Source organism: Melospiza georgiana, chromosome 1 (assembly GCF_028018845.1).
Source record: "Melospiza georgiana isolate bMelGeo1 chromosome 1, bMelGeo1.pri, whole genome shotgun sequence".
NCBI classification, from domain to species: domain Eukaryota; kingdom Metazoa; phylum Chordata; class Aves; order Passeriformes; family Passerellidae; genus Melospiza; species Melospiza georgiana.
Genome location: NC_080430.1, coordinates 99,174,197 through 99,190,228, shown reverse-complemented (window position 1 = coordinate 99,190,228; position 16,032 = coordinate 99,174,197). Strand labels below are relative to the sequence as shown.

General features: G+C 36.1%; 1 protein-coding gene across 1 annotated transcript in view; it reads left to right on the top strand.

The window, feature by feature from the left end:
• Positions 1 to 1,062, top strand: part of CCDC102B (coiled-coil domain containing 102B) — a 123,422-nt gene extending 122,360 nt beyond the window's left edge. The window contains 1 exon segment of the mRNA XM_058040767.1: positions 975 to 1,062. Within this exon segment, the coding sequence (XP_057896750.1) occupies positions 975 to 1,062 (88 nt within the window).
• The last annotated feature ends 14,970 nt before the right edge of the window (positions 1,063 to 16,032 follow it).

Genomic DNA, 16,032 nt, shown 5'->3' with positions numbered 1-16,032 from the left:
TTTCTGAAAACCCGTTCAAGACACATAAAGGGACAAGTAACAGAGTAATTGCACCATGGTAGGATTTGAATGAAAGTGCCAAGATGATATGGAGGAAATTGGAGATGTATGCCCCTAAGCTTAAAGCACAATTAATTAGTCATGGATGAGATAAAAACTAGTAACATACAGAAGCAGTTTAGATCTGACATGATTTCCTCACTTTTACATAAAGTCTTCTCAAGTCAGCTTGTAATGTAGCTACTTTGGGTGTACTTAAGATCATAAATTTTGATAAATGTGTGCTGTTTTGTGCAAGGCTACTGTCTGTTCACTGTCCTCTAAATTCCCCAGTGTAATAGCCAGTTTCTGGCACCCAGCTTGAGTGGATGTTCTTGCTCTGCTGCACATTGTTATTAGGAATGCGACTTATCAACTCAAAACTTATAAAAACTGACATACTTTTATCATAGTTATGTTTCAATTATAAATTTTATAGTGCTTATACTATCTCCTTATTTTTATTAATTTAATATGAAGACATTATGCCAAACTAGTGGCTAGAGTTCTGTCAAATGAGGAGTTTGAGACCTGTTTGATCTTTTACACTATTTCCCACTTTCCTTTCTTGCCAAAAAGATATATGAGTTGAAAGTAAGTGCTTTAAATGTATCTTGAATAGCAATAGGACTGAAGTTCGGAACTGCCAATCAATAAATAATGGCTCCTAGTCATCAAAAGTGTAGCTCACTTCTCTCTGTGAAAGACAATTCCAAGTAATTGCTCTGAAACCCTATGCTTTTTCATTTCTTATTAAGGAATCAGCTAAAAAAGTATCCAATGTGTACAATACAGAAAGATTTTCTCATCTAAATTCTAATGTCTCCTATTGAAATCTTTTTCTTAGAAGAAACTTGAGCTGCAACTGTTTAAACTTGAACTGACTTTTGTGTTTCGTGTTGTGGTCACACCTTTTTAAAAATTCCATTCCAGAGTAAAGAGGCGGAAGGAAGTGAACGCAGGATTTGGGACCAGACAAAGTTCCTTGTCTGTTGTTGGAGATTCTACCATGACAGTGAGTGAAGATATGGGAGATCACCAAAAACCCCTGCAGCAACGAGGCTAACAGCAAAGAGGAGACGCCAACACTGCTCATAAAGACATACAAGAAAGTTTCATCAAAAAAGTGCATGTCAGATATGTATAGGAATACTGTGTGCATTGTTTCTATGCATTCCTGATTTTTTTATAGGAACCAAGGAAAACATGCTAGAGTCAGGGTGCACATTTCTAGAAGTCATGTTGGCCATTTTCCTTTCTTTCCAGTTGTTCTAACTGCTCTCTTCTGAAGCAAAAGGTGAACTTTAATTAAAATGCTCTATATTTTACCTTTGGGAAAAAAGACTTTAAAATGTTCATGATCTATGACAGGTTCACATTCAGTCCTGGGAAGACGTTGAGTCTGAAATGGAAGTCAGTGGTTTGTTTCTTGCTTTGGTTGTGTGTTTTACTTTCATAACATAGTGGAAAAAATATCTGTATCACAGGACCCCCAGTTCTACCAGAGTGAAATGTCTATTACACTTTCTTTCACTAGAAAAAAGAAGGAAAAATTATTTTAAATACCCAAAAATTATCACATACACATTTAGATTAAAAAAAAATCCTTTCCCTATGTGTTTCTTATACTCACCACATAACAAAATAAATGCATCTCAAATTTACCTTATTGTCTACATATCGCATTTTAACTTAAATTTTACTTTATTAATTGTCCATGAAAAAGAATTGTAAATATCATGGAGGAAGTAACATAAATAAGATAAACTGGAAAATCAGATTTTGAGGATTTTAGAAAATTTACAATTTATAAAAACAACAACAACTTTCAGCCATCAAGGGAGACATAAATTATAATTTTGTTTGCCATGTGTAATTGATAATGGATATATGCAGATTCTATTTCACAAGGCTTGCTGTAATTGCTCAGGAATATATTTGTTTCACTCCTTATATCCCTATAAACTGAAAACATATCTTAGGGCTCTAGTTCTATTTAAAGCTATTTCCTTTCCAAGAGGGGGTTGTTAGAGCTCTTGATTTCTTTTGCAGCCTAGGACAACACACAAAAAGTGAGAAGTCTTAAAGATTATTTCTTACACAGGAATTGCATTTTTCCCAGGAATTCTCTGAGCTGCAGATGCTTTGAAGCTGGGAACAAAATGTTCTTATGACCCTCTCTGAGCTTTAGGCTGCTGCTGGAGATGGGATGTGAGAGCAGAAGTATCTGTGTTTTGATAACCTTTATATATTCTTAACCCTCTTTCATGTTTGTAATGCTGAACTAATTTCAGGCACTACCCCTCAGTACAGGCTAAGGGATATACAATGAGGGAATTCTGTCTTTGCTGCCAGTAGCTGATTTACAACTTTGTCAACAAGGTACAGAGATGCTGTGAGACAATTTATTTTTAAATGGAATTTAAATATGTAATACTTACAAGAATTGACAATAAGATTCATAAGTCTTTTTTTTCATAATTCAAATTTCCTCCCTTTATTAGCTCACTGATTCAAGGTTTTATATTAGACAAAAGATCTCTGGATTTGTTCCATGCATTGTGAAATGACACACTGACTTTCTCTAAAACTCCATCTCCTTTTCTTATGCCAGCGTCTTCACGATGCCACAGTGTGTGAAATGGCTGCATTGAAAATGTTGATGTGAACAATAGAAATGGAAAGTGCGTAATTATTTATTTTTAAGTGCTGCAGCAGCCACATGTACTTCTAGGGTTATACTGAAGCACTAGAAAGAATGGCAACACAGCAGCTTACTGATAAAAGCTTGTATCATTTAGATTAACTTCAGAGATAAGATCTTTCTCTTTTTTTCCCTTTGACAGACCATTAGAAATACAGCTATTTTAAAGTATGGTTTCAGCACTGACCAAAATACCTATAAGCTCCAGAGTATTTTTTTCAGTTCTCAGTAATAACTGTGCCTAAAAATCAAGTCAAAATATATTAGGGATTACTGGGGAAATTGGAATTCTGTCTTTTCTGTCTCTATTTCTAAATCTGAAAGAAAACCAATTGGTGCTGGAGAACACTTCTGTGCTAACAGCTTGGTAGTGCAACATGGATATTGAGGGAAATCAAACCAGGAGCTACTTTCTGCTGCTCTTTTTTAACTCTATCATAAACCCTTTCATATGTGTTCACTGTATTATACAGCCCCAGCAGATGGAACACACCCGGCTGGTCTAAAAGTCATGGTGACAATAAAATATCACCACATGATGCTAGTTTTACAATTTATATTTCAGTATGTCAGTACAGTATCTTTTCTTTCTCATGAGAAAATTTTAGTCTCTTTTGGGGTAGTTAATATTGACATTTATCCTGCACATATCTTTCTGATCACTTATTGATCATATTTTACTTTCAGGCACCTTCTGAATAGCACTTTTAAAGTTTTCTTTCTTGCCTCTTATAGATCACACAAGATGCCTTAACTTTTCATGATTTCTCCCTATTGCCTGAGACAGAGAAAACTCAGCTACTTACATTACCTAAATAAAATATTTATTTCATCTTTATATATGCAGAGAGCTTCAGAGGCTTCTATGAAGAAGTAAACGCATAAATTAGTCACTTGAAAGTGAGTCAAAATAAGATGATGTATGATTACCCTGGCTGCAGTTGAGAATGTGTGAGAATGCTAATTTATGACCTTTCCATAATAATACTAGAATATTTCCTGATCTTAAATATACACCTATGATATTTGCTATATACCAATGTTCCCACCATTCCTCTTCACATTTTCCATGTGGGAAGTGAAGATACACACATTTGTGCAGGAGTGGTTTGCTCAAGGTCACCAAGCATAATTATGGGAAAACCAAGAAAACTAACCTTAAATCTGGTAGGAAACAATTGAGCTGTTCATCTTTTGAGATGAATGGTGCCTAAAACAGTGGAAAAAATAGTCGTTCCTATTTTCCTTTGTAAGGTAATAAATAGCATGAATCTTTTATGTGGTCAATTTTGCAAACTTATTGTAAACACAGTGATAGAATGTCATGGAAAAAATTTTCATAATGCTCAATTAAACCTTGTTTGATACCATAAACGTGTGTATTATTTAATATTGTTACATGTGCAGAAAGATAGGAAAAAAAGAATGATTTACGTGGTCTTGTGGTCCCATATTAGTTGATATGGAAACAGTGGGTAACCCTGTGTTTGGAATAAAATAAACCAAAATAGCTCAGCTGGAAGAGTGACCATCTACTCCAACTGCCTGACCACTACAGAGCTGACCAAAGCTAAAGCTTGTTGTAAAGGGTATTGTCTAAATGCCTCTTAAACACTGACAGCTTTGGAGCACTGATCTCTAGGAAGCCTTTTCCAGTGTTTAACCACACTCTCTGCAAAGAAATGCTTCCTAATGTCCATTCTAAACCTCCCTTGGCACAACTTTGAACCATTGCTATGCATGCTGTTACTGGACGCTGGAGAGAATGGTTCAGCAGTTCCCTCTCCACTTTTCCTCCTCAGGAAGCTGCAGAGGGTGATGAGGCTGCCCCTCAACCTCTTTTTCTCCAAGCTATTCAAGCCTAAAATCCCTAGCTGCTCCTTCAAGGACATTGCCTCCAGCCCTTTCACCTGCTTTTTTGTCCTTCTCTGGATTCATTCAAGGATCTTTTTATCCTTCTTATATTGTGGGGCGCAGTATTGCACAAAGCGCTCAAGGTGAGGCCACACCAAAACTGAATAGAGCACGACAATCACTTCATTTGACTGGCTGATGGCACTGTTTCAGCCATCCCAGGATGGGATTTTCCCTCAGGACTTCCAGGGCACTCTGCTGACTCACACTGAGCCTGCTGCAGAGCAGCGTCTCCAGGATCCTTCCTCCAAGACTGCTCTCCAGCCATTCCTCTCCCAGATTATTACAGTGCCTGAAATTACTCCACCCTTGGAGCAGAATATGACATTTGTTCTTGTTGCATTTCATCCCGTTAATCATTACCTAGTGCTCCAATCTGTCTAGATCCTTCTGCAAGGCATACTGTGCCATCAACAGCAGCTCCCAGCTTGGTATCAGTAGCAAACCTGTTGATGGTGTATTCAGCTCCTGCATCCTGATAGTTAATAAATATACCGATATATTTTGATAAGTATGTCAAACAAAACAGACCCTAAAATTGAGACCTGAAGAGCACTAGTGGTGGTCAATTGGCAGACAGATGTAGCCCCATTCAGTACAAACCTTTGAGCTCTGCTCTTCAGCCAGCTGATCACACAGCACACCCCAAAAACATTCATCCCACAGTTGGACAACTTGTCCAGAAAGATGCTGTGAGGCACAGAATTAGCAGCCTTAGTAAAACCCAGACAAGCTATATCCTTCACACATAGGCAGATGACTTTATCATAGAAATATATCAAATTAGTCATGTAGGACTTCAATTTTGTGAACCTATGTTCACAAAATATTGTCTGTGCCATGTTGATTTCCTCCTTCCCAAATTAAGCACTGCTTTTCTGAGGGATATATCAATCTCCCTCTAGAGTACTTTGAAATACTTTTCAAGATACAGGCCAAAATAATGTGCACTTATTGCACTGCTGACTTGATTAACAGTTAGAGAATACTACTGAAATCTCTACCCATGAATTCCCCAACCGCCTGTCTCCACAACTTTCTCAACTAAAAAGTTTTCTCAGAATTATCTGAGTCTATTTTCCCCATTTTAATGGAAAGAAACTTTAAATGCTGCATGTAAAATAGGCCAGTAAGCATATTATTTCTCAGAAAACATGAAGATTCTTGGATGTCTTTTACTATTACAGACCTTTTATCATGTGACTTCAGGAAGAAGACAGGCAATTTTAGTCAACTGAAATCAGAAAAGGTCTATTCATAATTTTGAACAGTCTAAATCAAAATGGCCTAAAACCCAATAATAATTTCAAAGGATATTCTAAATATATTCAACAAATATAACTGTGTAAGACTGCAAATGTGATTCAATTGCCTCCTTTAATCATGAATAGAATATTTTCCAGGCAATGCCATTTCAGGAATCTATTGATCATAATTAGAAAAGGGCCATGAATGACTGCTTATGCTAAGATTGAATAAAATAATTCTTAAGGCTATTAACATTTGAAAGGAAGAAAATGTAGATAAGAACAGGACAAATAAAACCCTGTTATTTACTGTTTAAGCTTTGGGGTTTATCTTTGTGAGAGAGTTTAAAGTGAAATTTTAGCATACCATCAATCAGTGAACACATCAGAAGATAAAATTGGATTTACTAATCATCTTAACAGAACAAAATGCTATTTCTGTTAACAAATTAATGCTTTTCTTCCAGTTAGATAATCAATAAAAATACAAATGGATTTAAAAGGCAATGTATAACCAAGCTTCTTTTTGCATGACTTTATTGGCATCCACAAGTAGAATTTAAGAAGCACAGGTTTGACAGTTTTGAAATGGCAGCATATTTCTGGAGACTCTTAGTTGTTTCTTAATGTCCTATGGGCATTGACTAGAACTTGATGAAATCGTGCATCTCTCTCTTAGAAAACTAAACAAGAAGACTCCTGTGTGGAGGAAGTAGTGACATGGAAATTCTCTAACAACTTAGAATTAGAAAAAATATTAAGCTTTTAGGTGTTTGACCTTAGAAAACACTGTTTTAATCTATAGACATGTATTTTGAAAAATTCCCCTTTACAAGCAACAAAGAAATTAATCAATTTTTTTACATAATATAAACATATAAATAATCTCATATTTTCTTCTTTCTTTACTGTGTACTAATTCTGCACCATTATTCCTATTAATATATTTTAAGGTGTCTTGTTTAAAATTGGGTTGAGAAATAAGAAGTTTAAATGCTTTTACTGCATCTAATGGAAAAATAATTTGTTTTACAAATTAAATGCCCCATGAAAGCTTGAAGGTAATTACATATAAATAATCATGGATCATATTCTCTTTTTGCAGTGCTGTGGGTTAGCCATGGCTGGCTGCCAGTTGCCCACTGAGATGCTCCTCCATGGAACAGAGGGAGAAAAAAGATTAAAGAGCTTCAGAATAAAGCTAGGAACATGGTGATTTCTTACCAGTTAGTTTCGTGGGCAAAACAGATTTGACTTGGGGGAGTTCAGCTGGTGGGTAATTAATAACAGTGTAAGATGATGAGAAATAAAAAACTAAACTAAAAGTGCTTTCCCCTTCCTCCTCTTCCCAGGTTAAGTTTCAGTCCCTTACCCCTGACTTCTGTGCCTCTTTCGACCATTATTCTGTTGTTGTGATTTCTTATAAACCAGTGTACCAGGACTACATGAACTATTCAATACAAGCCTGGCTATGCAGCAATCTAGTGAACTGTTCCAAAGAGGTCAAATTTGATATTCTTCTCTATGGTGATGAGCTGTTTCCAGTACTGTCATTCATAATACTAATTAATGAAAGAGTAAAAGAACGACATAGTTTCATTGAAAACCATGGGAAATTTTACCTAGTGTATTGTTAGCAAAGTAAAATTGCTTTCAAAAAACCATCCCGTGCATTTCTGTTCTGTTAATAAAAAGAAACAGCCATTCATAAGTGCTCATAGAATCATAGACCAGTTTGGGTTGGAAAGTACCTTAAAAATCTCCTGCTTTCAACTCCCCTGACGTTGCCTGCCATGTCTTACCCTATACCAGGGTGCTTAGAGCCCCATCCAACCTGGCCTTGAACACTTCAAGAGATGGGGAGTCCACAACTTCTCCAGACCACCTGTTCTAGCCTTGCCAACCTCACAACAATGAACTTCTTTTTAATATCCAATCTAAGTCTAATCTCTTTCAATTTTAAGCCAATTACCCCTGTTCAATCACTACATGCCTTCGCAAACCATCCCTCTTCATATTTTGTCTAGGCTCCCCTCATGTCCCGAAAGGCCACAATAAGGTCACACCAGAGCCTTCTCTTCTCCAGGCCAAAGAATCTCCAATTCTACCCATCTTTGTGTGCCTTTATTTACCATGTACAGAATGATGGACAAAGAAAGAACACCACAAGTTATGGGACAGATGACATCTGCGGCCACCAATGACCACTGAATGCCCCTTAAATATTCCTCTGTGCATACCTGGAACACGGACTGTAGGTGAGATAAAGGGGTACTGTTCTCTAGATGTTACCTCAGACATAGGGGGAGGTTAACATAGCTTTGGGAGAATGTATGATTGAAAATGAACACAAAGAATGAGGAATTTATGGGCGATGAGAGAAGCCAGCTTATCAGCTGCGCTGAAGTCAGCTTGGACTGGCCAAAATCCAGTTCTGTCAGGGGCAGATTGCAATCACCATCTCCCAGCCCAATGACCCAAGAAACCACTGACTCAAAAGAAGAGAGACTGAGCACGTGCTCTAATTAGCATTAGAGAATGGTGTAACCAATGAACATTCATTCTTTCATTTGCTAAAATGTGTAACTGGTGAAAAGTCCTGAATGACATCAGGACCCTCACCACCAAGAAGCCCAGGGTGAAGAAGGACCAACAGGATGTCGCTGAATCCGTGGGTGGTGACTGTCTTCTGCTTGATCTCTCTCTTCACTTTCTTTTCTATTTCTTTCTTTCTCTCAACATCACATTTACTGTTAAATAAAATCCACACTATTGACTTTGGCATATGGTCTCCTTTGTGCCTTAATTCGGGCAGAGGCATCTCAGTAGTCAGATCTTAGCTATGTTTTTAACAGACATGCTTTTTTGCATATTCTGGGTTAAATTTTAAAAAAGTGTTCAAACATATGAGAAAATGAAGGAGTGTTTTTGGAATATAACCAGCACTTCAACGAGAATGAGGACTAGACATATAACTTGGCACATTCAAGATAGCTCGGAGCTAAAAATCACCAAGATCTTCAATGGTAATGGAGTAAACATTCCATTTTTATTAATCTGACTCATTTAAATTCTCACAGTTTGCATCAATCTGTGTTCCAGCCTATGTGAGAGGGAAAAGAGAAAATATTACCTACATGTTCCATGAAAGTCTTTTAATGCATCAGGGAAAAACCTTGCAAACTGGATGGCTATGGGGAAACTATTTAAAATTTGGTTTAAAATATCTTTCATTAAGAAATATGAACAGAAACTATAAATGTGACTGCTCTGTAATTATTTATATATGAAAATACTGCTCACAGAATGAAAATATGTTCTTAAAGAGACTTCACTTTCACAGTACTTTTCAATAGAAGACCACCATAACCGTTCAGGGGAAAAAAATACAGATTCTTGGGTACAACACTGGCACAAAAGTAATAATAAAGATATATTTTATTTATGAATTTTCTTTCCACTCTTTCATTTGTTCACATTTTTTGTCTATATGGAAGAACTAACTTCCTGTTTCAGTTCTGCCAATTCTCTCAGCAAGATGCAGTTTAATCCTTCAAAACTCAGCATTGTAGTTTGCCTTTGTGTCCACACAGGTGATAGAAAAGTCAGATTCAGTTTTCCATGTAATTTTTTTTGGAAGCTGGAAAACTTTCTGTGTCTTTGCTGTACTACTAGATATTTCTTTCCAAACTGATCTGAGTCATGTAGAAACAATTTCTTTTGTGTTTAAATTCAGCAATTCGGGATGGTAGAGAAAACAAAAAAAAGACTCCTGGCTAAGTCAGTTACATTTTCTTATATATCTACAAGAAGTAGTTTCTAAACATGAGCATTGGGTAAGGGTCACATAAAAAGGGCTGACTAAAGAGTACTATCACTACTTTGTGAAAAAGCTTTTACTGTTACTGGTATCCCCCTCTCAAAGCTGATCCTAAAGGGAAAAAAATAGCTTCATTTTGCTTTAGAACTAATGCACAGTATAACTCAAAGTCCTCCTTAATTGCCATTTCTTCAGGCTTGACTTCCCATAATAAAACATTTCACCCATAGGAAAAGATATATTTGGCTGCCGAAGATTTAACCATTTTCCTTAGATGGTGCCCTGTGGGAGAGACGAGGCAAGGAAAGACTTATTTTTTACTCCTAACTAATTTTCACACAGTAGAAAGGAGATGCTAGAGCTCAAAAAATAGTCCTTTCTTGTTATATACTTTTATTTTTACAGCACAATTTTCCGAAGCACTATTTAATTGGTGTATTTGTTTGATTTGGCAAAAAGTATGTTGACCCTATAATATTTTCAAGATAGATTTTTCTCAAGGTTAGCTTCCAATTAAGATCTTGATGCAGTAACCATCTCAGCTATTAGTTTGAGCATATCAAACTAATATAGTGTATTAATGTGATGTATATCAAATAATTTATGTACATCATGATCATACATCTAGAAAGCTTTTGTGCCCTTAAAAAAATCAAGCCAGAAAAACTGAGGAGTTTAAATATGAAAATATTCTGCTAATTGCGTAACTTTTTATTCAAGCTAGAAAAGTTATAATACAAAAGATTTTTTACCAGGAGAAACTGATATGACAGGTTTTTTGTTGAATGGGAATATCATAGAGTATAGCTCACTGTTTGCTTTGCTTTTTTAAGACAGAAGCTCCATATTCTCTGTTCTAAACATTTAGATTTAGGACTATTAAATAATAAACTTAACACTGAAACTTATCACTGAAAATTATTCATGTAATATATTTATATTGAATTTTAAAAGCCTGTGTTGCTTCATGCAAGTAGAAAAGATCATAACAAAATGATACAAAAATTCAAGCTTCTTCCTATACACATCAAAGCTACCTGATCAAAGGCATGACACTAAAATGGAAGAAAAGTGCTAAAGATATAAAAATCTGGTAACTCATGGGTCAAAGGACTATAGCAGTTCAGGCCAAAATAACAGGATTTTGTTGTAGGGAGGAAGACAGAAAGAAAGGCTTGCTAGAACTAAAAATATATTGGAAATGTACATCATCTCCAGCAGCCAGCATGTCCCATGCAATCTCAGACTGCTTTTAGCGTAATATAAGGCGCTGGTATCAAGAGGCTTGATGAAGAGCATAAGGATCAGTGAGTGCATCTGAACCTAAATGTAACAAAATATACCTTTATCTCCACAAAACTCCCATCTCACTCTTGCTCATACAAAGTTCTTACTCATACAAAGAGAATGAGAAATGTGGAAAAAAAGCTTTTGGAGCTATACTTTGTGTGTGAGAGTGTGTTTGTGTAAGTATAGAAAAACATTACTTAAAAGACAAGTTTTTTCTTTACCATGTACTGATTTTTACACTCAACATCAGTTAGCAAAACAGGATTAAACTACTATAGATTGACTTGCAAAGTTTTATAGGACAATTTTGAAAGATATTAAAATGTACAGAAAGCCATGAGAAGTTTTCAGAAGTACCTTGCTGTAAGAGGAAACAATAATGAGAGGCGCTGGAGGATATATAATAAAACTACTTAGAACTCTGGTTGTTCAGAAAAATAGAATTATAATTTGAACACTTGCAGTCAAGGGCTACTCAGATGGATATAGACTAGAATGTGGGTATGTTTGACTAGAAGAGCTGTCTCCTTTTATTTTACTGTGGAAAGCTGAGGAGGACTCAGAAATACACTATATGTGAGCAAAAGCAGCAATATAGGCCATGCAGTAATGACAGCATCACTTCATAAGGACGTCAATTGACTATGAAAGATTTTTCTTCACAACTAAAATTATGTGTCTGTGCTTTCTTGTGGAGTCATGGTATGATACAAGTTGAGTGATGCAATGATTTAATTAAATTTTTAAAAAATTTCAATAGAAATTTAAATATTATGTATTACATGGTTTTAGAATAGGGATGAAAATGTGGACTGCAAAACCTTCTGAAGTCTAATGTGTGAGCTTATTCTGGTGTACTAGGAAAGACAGAAAGTGATTGAATGACTGCAGTAATCCATCAACCCAGCTGCACGCTGTAACGCTGTGTTCCTGCTGCAATAATGTAATGCAAGCATTGATCACATTGTTCCAAGATTCCTGTTCTCCAAGATGTTTAAGAAATATTGTAGCTAAACTTGTCGGAATAATGATAATATTAAATTATATCCAAGTGAGGGGAAAGTGTGGTATTATGGTTCTATTAACTAAAAGGATCCTGCATCTACTGTCTCTGAAATTCTGTATCCTCTGGGATATTAGGAGTAAATTGTTTACCTGAGTTTGTAGAGTGAATGGAAAAGGTTTCCTGACATGTTTGAAATGTCCCTGAATCTCAGATGAGGATTAATCACCAGATGCAGCAAACAGCTGGCTCTGCCCCTGCCAGCTCAGCCTGCAGCTGAACAAGTTGGGCAGTGCTGGCAATGGTGTGCTGTACAACCCCTGCTCCCTGGCTGTGCTGGGAACTCCGGAGAAATCCTTCCATTCCATAGGGACAGAAGAGGTTTGCTGCCTGTCACAATAGGAGAATGTACTTCATGAGGCTGAAGAGGCCTTTCTCAACTGTTAAAGAAGTCAGTGGCTTTCTCTTAAACCCAAAAAGTTGTATAATAACCTGTTATGGTGTAGTGCTTCTATGCTTTCAAATAATCCACCGTTTCAGACTTAACTAAATCCAGAACACAGTCACTGTCCTGACAAATGTTGTTATAATACCTAAATAAATAATATTCAAATATGTTTTTAAGTTACTAGAAACACCAGAAACCTGAATTCTGCCCCTCCAGCAATAAGACTGATGGCAGGAAAGACTTGCGTTAATAATTTTGTCTTCTGTGTCTTCATTCCAGAGCAGTGAAGTGCCATCAACCCTACCTTACCCAACAGCAAATTGACATTTTACTTCCTAGACAACAGCAGGAGAATTGATCTCTGTGTGGGAACAACCACTAAAACATTTGGTGCTCTCTGGGAGTTGTTCAACATATGCTCATCCATCGAAACGTTCTGCATGTTTCCTGCATAATCGGGGCTGGACCTCAGCCATGCACAAAGTCAATGACAGCCATAAGCACCAGGCCATGAGCTATATTCTCTGCACGGCCTTTTCTCAGCACACCTTCTGTTCCCTCCACTCCCCAGAAAAGAACTTGTTTTCTAAATGTAAAGGTTTTGATTAAATGTAATTTCCTCCTTTTTGCCAAATCTGGTAATTGTTCATACCATTTTCGCTTTAAATGGAGAAAGAAACAGTGTGCTGTTTGGCAGAGTGTTCCTTTCTTAGTTGGCAAACAGAAATTTGTAACAATGGAATAAATTATGTTATAGCATAACTTTTTAAAGCACCATTAATACAAATATATATCCTTCCTTTTTGACAGAAATGCCACTGCTCTATTCAAAATCGAAATTAATTTTCAGACTTTTATTGACTCAACCATTATCCTTTTCATCCAGGACTCTAAAATAATGCATTAACTTTACATGTTAGAGAAGTGCAGACGGTTCATACATCCTTTCCAATCTTCAACACATTATAAAAATACCCAGGAAAAGTAATTTTTTCCCAAATGATCTTTACATGATAGCATTATTGTAACTATGGTCACATTTTATTTTCAGTTTATGGGTCTGTAACACATAGCTACTAACAGTTATATTAAAAGCAGAAAATGGCATTGAGAACTTCTAATGCTGGCTGCAAAAGATCCATGAAACCATAGATGGTTTTATTTTCACTAATCAATTAGAAAGGCTTTATTAGCATTTGAGAAACCAACAGATCTCTCCTGTGTGAAGATGGAGATCATTCACTGGTCCCTGGGGCAATGTGCATGGCAAATCAAGCCCTTTTCACTGGCTCTGAGATCAAAATAACATTGCCTAGCTCACATTCACATATCCATGTTCTCTTGTCCCCCAGAAGAAGTGGGCAGCATCACAGCTGCCAGTGTGGCTGGTCCTTCTCATATGCCATTGGTGCCAAACTCTGTTTGGGCCCAGTGCCACCTGACAGCAGCCAGAGCTGTAAAGGACTGAGAAAGCAGCCATAGCACACTGCAGCCGTGATAAAACACAGACCATAACTGTGGGGCCATCTCAAAGCTAGCCCTGCTTTATTTTTTTGTGCAGACAGACCTCTGCAACCTGTGAGATCGTAACAGAAAGGTGTTTAATATTTGCAGAATAGTAATAGGAAAAAAGCTAATGGAATTTTAGTGTGCTTTGATGATTTTTTTTTTTGCATTCTTGTTTTTTCGAGAACTATGAATTTTAAAATCCTACACCATTTTTGATGAGTTCTAAACAGTGTGCTTTTATTAGCTGTTGAGGCTCCACTTTAAGGAAGCCTCATCGTTCCATGTACTTAAAATTATGGCAAGTCTCACAGCAGAACAAGTGGAGTACAATCCCCACACACCAGGGTAGCATAGGTTACTATTTCCAGCAACAAATTCCTGAGTTACACCAACCCTGCTTTGACTTCCAGCTCTAAGTCCCCTTTCTGTCTACTTAGCAATTTGGGGGTTTTTATGCCTTTCTTATAGACTGACACAACAGGAGTAAATCCTCCTCCAGAAAGATATATATAGTAGTCTCAATTCATCATGAAAAGCCTATTTTAATCTTTGAAAACAGGAAATTTGGAGAATGGAATGGGACTCAGAGAAGCAGAAACTATAGATTAGCATAAATAACATATAGTAGAGGTGCACTAGAGTGGGTGAGAAGATGTCTCAAGCCCAAATCAATACCAGCAAACGAGCCACATAATAGATTTCTTACTCTGTACTCTGTAGTTAAAGTTTTGAACTGACTTGAAGTTCATAAAGTTATTCCCTGTGGAAATAATAACTTATTAGACAGATTTTTCCTTTATTAATGTGTTTACAGAAAGTGCAAATGATCACAGAAGAAACCTGCCCATTTTAATGTTTTCATTCGCAGCAAATAGAGTTGCCAAGTCTATGTCTTGTAAAACTTAACAACTTGGATCCAGCTGGTACATCAAAGCAAGTTATGGCCCATCAGGTTTTGGAACACAACCAAGAAAACACAAAAAATTGCAGTGTAAGGAAAACAGTGCTTACTTTAAAAAAAAATATAGGTGGTTAATTTTTTTTCCCCAACAGCAATCCAGATGGGAACTTCAAGTGCCAGTCAAAACCTGAGTCCTAAAACACCCTGCTTGATTTACTCAAAGTTCACCAGGAGATAAGGGAAGTATTTTCTAGATACAGTACGTTCTAGATACATGAACAATGCAAAATAATTGTAGCAAATTTTTTTCTTAAGAGTTTTTTTTTTTATTCAGTTTAGGTATTATTGTGACATTACAACATCTGAAAATCTCTATGCATAGTTAGTCATAAGATTTTTCTGAAAATATTATTGGTTTGTGTCAGTATTTACAGTGTGTTCTAAAATCTTTTTATATTTGCACTCTTTTTTTTGTGTAAGACCACTTTTTTTGACATCAAAAGAATACAGTTTTAAATACTTTAATGATATTGCAGAGCTGATTATATGTGATGAGTAAACTCAGAAAATCTTTTCAGTCTTAGATCCAGACAATAGTGATAATTACACATTTCTGTTGTCTCGTACATGAAACATTGCAGGATTATGATCTCCTATGTAAGTCTGGTATCATCAATGTCCAGTTTGAGCTTCAGTAAAGTTTTATTTTTGAAAGCTAGTGCTAAAGGTATCAAATTGACAGTAGAAATTCTAAGAGAACTTTATTTTCTTCTGTTATTCCTCAATGTATAACCTGGGGGAAAAAAACCTCAGGTGGAATTTTTGTTCTTTTGAACAAAAATTATCTGATTCCTTATCTGATTTGTTATATTCTCTCTCTACATTTATGAAATTCTTTACTCCTTTATTTTATTGAATTATCCATAAAATTATATTTAAAAACTGAATATTTGGCTTTATTTTCTCTTAGTATTAAAAAAAATTCCTTATAGTACTCAGTCTTCATTATGAAAACAATACTTCTATTACATATACAATAATTTAATGGCATATCAAGACCTTTTCACTGGCTCTGAGATCAAAATAAGATAGCCCAGCTCACATTCACATATCCATGTTTACCATACAATAATTTAAACTAAATATCACAGCAGGTG